Raw genomic sequence first — 6,230 nt, 5'->3', positions numbered from 1 at the left:
TAAAATGGCAGCATATCTACTGTGGAGAGACCAAAACGAGTTCTTCAGAGAATAATTAGAGACAGGTTGAATCCTGTTGAGTTTTATGATAATTAACTCATTATTCAGTGGGCTATTTACGTGCCCATTTTGTACAACAATTGAATTGGGGCTTTTGATATGACCGGCTTTGGTACGAATGATGATGTTTTGCAACATACTGTAACGGGCCTGATAACAGTAACATATTAGTGAAGTAGCATTAACGATAGGTTTAACGTGCATTATAGGCATTGATATTTACCAGTTATTTATGCTTACTAAATATTGGTAGGTAAAATTGTCCGTCGTCATCATAGGGGTTATGGAGAGGGGAAAACTGCTGGGGAATCATCTCGCATATCTTCTGGGTGATAGGATCAATTCCCTTGGACGGAGGCCCCCCTCCGCCTCTGGTCTGAAATAGCCCCCGCCTTTCCTCTGCCGCATCCTTTTTGGTTTTGGCTTTTCATTTTTTCCCAGCATCCTTTCATCCTTTCACTCTTCTCTTTAATCCGTATCAATCCATTACATTTGTCGCATAAAATTGCCCAGGTGTCTTCCTTCTTTTTGACAGTCGTGTTGTCTGTCTTTTTATCCTCCAGTATGTTACTAAATTCCTCCATCATCTCCGACAATCGTTTTGTTTCATAAACAGAGAAATTTGAACTTCATTGACTTGCCATGATCAGGTGGCTAGCAGACATATAATAAATGGCTAAATAACGTTAAGCAATGACAATAATAAATAATATTGCATGCTAGCTAGCTTGGTTTATAAACTAGCTAGCTACAGTAGCTAACAAATTAGTTTTCTGTCTAGTACTGGCAAATAACGTATTTTATTTCAAATCCGCCAAACCATGAGAACCTTTCAGATGGACTTGCAGTAGTTCTAACGTTACATTGTTATTATTTTATCAAGGAACAGCAACATTGTGGCCTCATATGTCAAGTAGGCTAGCTACTTCGTTTCAACATGTCACTAATCATAGTTTATAACCGTTAATCATAGATTTACTGATCCCGATTTAAAATTAAGTGGTGCAACACATCTCTGATTAATTATAAACCTAAATTTACAAAACCTAGATTAGCTCTAATCCTAGATTAATTTAAACCATGTTGGTACAACCCACCCTTAGATTTGGCAGTGAAATAGTGTCCCCATGAGTGATAGAACACTGAGCCAATCACGGCGCAACGCTCAGTATTTTCTGCTGGTTTATCCCACCACCACAGAAAGCACTGAGCTAGGCTGAAACACCTGCATTTTGGAGCTGCTTTACCCAAGAAAACAAAAAAGAGACCATGCTTGTATGCGGCTTTATTAACTCAATGATATGTATATATTTTTTTACATTGTTTGCAAACTGATATGTGACACGTATTAATGCCAAAATAACATGCAAAACAGGCAAGCCCCTCCAAATTAAAACTTTTTTTTGTTGCAAAAAACACCCTGAATAAACAGCTCTGAATGACGGGTCATCACAGGGTATGTGATTTAATTAGCTAGTTCTATACGTTCTCTTTCTTTTTTTCTTTCTCATGCGCTTTATTTAGGGTTATATTCCACCGAAGTTGCATTACTTTTCAAAGTTTTGTACAATTATTGTGTAGTAGTAGACAACCAATACATTGGTTAATAAACCAAATATTTTGCGTTTTTTATAGAGGTTACCAAGCTTTCTTATTTTCGGGAAATGAAACCGAAAGTTCCTAGATATGCTCTGCTGAAACAGAATTGGTTAGATCGGCATATATTGCTGGCATGATCTGACAGGAAGTTGCTACAAAAAGTTTCTGCACCCATTTGTGATTTTAAATGAGCTCTTTAGTTCTGAGGATGTCAAGATTGAATTACAAGGAGCGTTATGGTTGCCAACAGCTGTTGGAGATGATGACAAATGATGACATATCCTCACTTCGATTTACTGTCACTAACAAAAAGAAGGATCTTTTCGAGAGCACATCAGGTAGGGTCGGGCGTCCAAGTTTTTTCATCCTTCATTGAAGCTAGAATCCTTAGTTGCTACATCCATATTTGGACGTATACATTAATTCTATATACCCATTGATTCATGAAGAATATAACTTATAAATGCCTCATGAGCGTAATTAATCAGAAACGAAAGTACAAGGTTGTTTTACTCTGATGTTTGTAAATAATGTAAACGTAAACAAACACTGTATAGCTTAAAAAAAATAAAAAATAGCTAAAAAAATTGCATTTTGATATCATGGATGGTCAGTACTTGCATCCATAGATCTGAATTTGTGAGTGGTTACATTTCTCCGGGGTGTCTGATTTCTATTTGTTTCGTTTAACAATTCTAGCTTTAAAAACACATCTGTATTAAAACATTTTAATAGATTGTTATACAATTCATTAATTTAGCCTGCAATTGGTTTTAGAAAATGTGGATAAAATGTACTTTCTTAGCTCCATGTATTGAAGGTAGACTCAATATCATCATAGCAGGGTGACTGTTTGCAGACATCATCAACAACAACAACAGAATTCACATATGTGCCATTGCCAAGATTGCCAGACAGTTATTGTGCCCTACCTTGAGGCACACCCTATACTCAGTATTTCCATAATTTACCAATGAATATCCAGTGGTGGTGTGAAAAGCTTTATCTGTAATTTTGCTGCTCAGATATGTGAAATCTCATTAGAGTCCTTTGGGTCATATTCTTATGTTACAGAATCAATTGATGCCATCCTTTCAAATACAGAGAATGCAGAGGCATTCCTGAAACGCAGGAAAGTTCAACGTGACTTCATATTCAGATACCTGACGGAGGACGAGGGGGTTGTGATACCCAAAAACAGCAACAAAGACCAGCTAGTGAATAAGGCCCTTGAGGTCTGGACTATTGAGAAGGTATTTTTGGAGCAGATACATTTGGACACTTAGGGAACTAAGAGGTAAGGTAAATAAACCACTTTCTATTGTCTCAATTATCTTCAGGTGCGTCCACAAGTGTATAAAGATGTCTCCTTCAGTGCTTTAACAAGAGCAGCAGATTCTCAGATAGGAATGAGGTTTCCAACAGCACATGTCCCCCCTCAACCTGTCTACTCTAAGCTGCACTACACATCCCAGGTAATAATAATATCAATCCTAATTCTATGGCATGAAGGCATGCAGTGTAAAAGGTATTTTGTATTGTAGCGAACAAAGACATTTCACCTCAGTTCTTAGAAATGCGAAGCTTTGGCCAGAACATTTATTCAGTTTTTTATAGCGATATGTTCTTGTCTGTAGATGTTGGACCTTCAAAGCCGAGCAGCTGAGACCAATCCAGGACCAGCTGTGACTATTGTGAGACAAATTGAGACCAGTTTGAGACCAATTGGTCTGAGAACAAGTGAGAGTGTCTCTGTTTCCTCTGAGGCGACATGCAGTGCTGGCTTTGACCACCTGGCCTTGGCCAGACAGTTTTGTCAGTGGTTCTTCCAGCTTCTCAACAGTCTGAACCCCTCCCTGGGTCAGCCTCCTCAGGAGTGGGGACCACAACACTTCTGGGAGGATGTGAGGCTACGTCTTCTCTCCAGCGCCGGAGAGCAGTATACAGAAGAGTACGAAGGAGCAGCAATGACCAGCCTGCGTCTCCTGGCCCTGGCGAGGGACGAAAGGCTACTATTGAGCCCCAACCTGGAGCCTGGTGGCCTTAAGGCCCTGTCCTCCCCCCACGGCCTGGTGCTGGTGGCTGTGGCAGGGACCATCCACAGAGACAGAGAATGTGTTGGCATTTATGAGCAGGCGTTTGGCCTGATACGCTCCCCACTGGACCAGAACAAATGGAAGATCAAGTTCATGGTCTTGAAGGTGAGGGGCCAGGAGGCTCTCAGGGTGGGAGAGAACCTGCTGTCTCCAATATTAAAATGGGATTCCAACGACCTGCAGCTCCTCTGTAGATGATGGGGGACATGGTGTGATCGTCAGCAGGGGTCTTCAACCGAGGGTCCGCAGGTCTGGATCCTAACTATGGAGACATTTTAAGTTTAATTTAGCTTTATAAAATGGTACAGTAAATTAATTATCATGTAATGCTTCATAAGTTGCCTACTTCTAGGTTTACTCATTATCAGAAAATTACTATTTAACTGTTCTCTAGTTTGGTACATTTTCCCCCCAGCTAATCAATCATGATACTGTAATTGACCTCAGTTACCGCTGATCTATTTATTCTAATTATTTGTAGCCTTTATTTAGGAATGGAGTCATTGATACCATAATACATTTTTTCAAGGGAGTCCTGCATAGATACACCTTTTACATGATATCTACAAAGTCCATTGGCTGTGAAAACTAGGCCACCACTCCCTTTTTCATTTGTGTTCGTTCACCCTCAATCTCTCTCTGCGTCGCGCTGTCCTCTCTCACTCTGTGTGAGAGTGTAGCCCATAGGCCTGGCTCTGTGGGGTAGGGTAGAGAATGCAGCAGTGACTATGTGATTTTGGTTGGAAATGTTACATGTGGGTTATTCTTGGCATTCCCTGCAAAGGAACTGAGCTAGTTAATATCTGTCTCTGTAGGTCGGGGCTCTGCGCTTTACTGGGCCATAGTTGTGTCAGAGGAAACCACCACGGCCATTGATCTCTGGCTGTTCATCTCACAGAAAGAATAATAACAAGTCGCGCGCCTCCTGCCTTTATGGCACTTGGCTTCCCTCCGTTTAATAAGCGGTTTGGCCCATGGAATGGCTCTGACACAGAGCTTAAAAGATATCTCTCCAAAACGACACATATTTGGTTAGTAAAGACCCTACTTAGTATTTCCCACCACACTTTAGCTGAGACAGGTATTAAAGTTATCTCTACTGCCCAATATTCTCAACATACCAGTATCAATTATTAGTCTTAAAAAAAGTGATTTGTCTTCATATATTACTTTTAGCCTGTTCTTGATGGCATAAAAAAGTGTCCTTTGATAAAAATTCCATATCTTTTGAATGAGTTATCCACATTGCAATGTTTTGAAAGGTTTCCCCATTACCATACAAACATGATGTCATAATTTGTGTTGCTAGCATAATTCTAGTCATCAAGTTGCTACGGAAAGTTTCTGCACCCATTTCTGATTTTAAATGAGCTCTTTGTAGTTTTGAAGATGGCAGGATTGAATTACAAGGAGCGTTATGGTTGCAGACAGCTGTGGGGGATAATGACAATGCATGACATATCCTCACTTTACTGTCACTAACAAAAATATGGATATTTTTCCAGAGCACATCAGGCAGGGTCAGTAGTCAAGCTTAGTTTTTTTCTTGGTCATTAAAGCTGGAATCCATTTTTGTATCCATTTTTGACGAATAAATGAATTATATCCATTCTTGAAGAATATAACGCAGGTAGCCTAGTGGTTAGAGTGTTGGGCCAGTAACCAGAAGGTTGCTGGATTGAATCCCCGAGCTGACAAGATAAGAATCTGTCCTCCTACCCCTGAGCGAGGCAGTTAACCCACTGTTCCCTAGGCACCGTGGATATCTAATAATGCAGCCCCCCGCACCTTTCTGATTCAGAGGGGTTGAGTTAAATGCAGAAGACACATTTCAGTTGACTACATTCAGTTGGACAACTGACTAGGTATCCCCCTACCCCACCAGAACCCAAAATATAAGCTTATTTTACTCCAATGTTTATAAACGTTAACAAATACTGTATATTCTCAACATGGTTAACAACTATCATTTTGATGGCATGGGTGGTCAGTCTTTGCATCCATAGCTCTCTATGAATTTGAGAGTAGGTTTAAGGTCCCTTTTTACTGATGATTGTGTTTTGCTTTGTATTAACTTGTATATTGATGACTATTATTGATGTGTATAGTGTGTGTTGATGTGTATGCAGGGCTCATCTGTAAAATAGACCTTGTTCTCAGCATGACTTCTTGTCGAAATAAAGGTTGAATCAAAACAAGTAAATGGTGAGAGGCTGTATGGTAGAACCATCATCCTTTCTCATACACTTTCTGCCAAACTGGTGAAACCAAAGTTTATTCTTTAGATATAGTAAAACGTATCCTGTGTCTGTTTTTAACGTGGGTTGCTGTTTCATGATGGTGTAATATATATGAAATAGTATAACGTTATATACTGGATAATTATGTCCTAATATTTGAAATGATGTAATGTCATCCTGAAAGAATGATACCGATCTTTGTTCCCCTTTCTGACTTTCAGAGTGACAAAGTCCC

General features: G+C 39.7%; 1 protein-coding gene across 1 annotated transcript; it reads left to right on the top strand.

The window, feature by feature from the left end:
* Window positions 1–1,803: 1,803 nt before the first annotated feature.
* Window positions 1,804–5,910, top strand: LOC112073870 (uncharacterized protein C3orf38 homolog). The gene is made up of 4 exons (XM_024141105.2): window positions 1,804–1,997; window positions 2,734–2,912; window positions 3,000–3,134; window positions 3,297–5,910. The coding sequence occupies exons 1-4, from the start codon at window positions 1,847–1,849 to the stop codon at window positions 3,951–3,953; spliced, it is 1,122 nt and encodes a 373-aa protein (XP_023996873.1). The 5' UTR covers window positions 1,804–1,846; the 3' UTR covers window positions 3,954–5,910.
* Window positions 5,911–6,230: the final 320 nt, after the last annotated feature.

Source organism: Salvelinus sp. IW2-2015, unplaced genomic scaffold, assembly GCF_002910315.2.
Source record: "Salvelinus sp. IW2-2015 unplaced genomic scaffold, ASM291031v2 Un_scaffold2400, whole genome shotgun sequence".
NCBI classification, from domain to species: Eukaryota; Metazoa; Chordata; class Actinopteri; order Salmoniformes; family Salmonidae; genus Salvelinus; species Salvelinus sp. IW2-2015.
The sequence above is the reverse complement of the archived record's forward strand: the minus strand, read 5'-3'. Positions and strand labels throughout refer to the sequence as shown.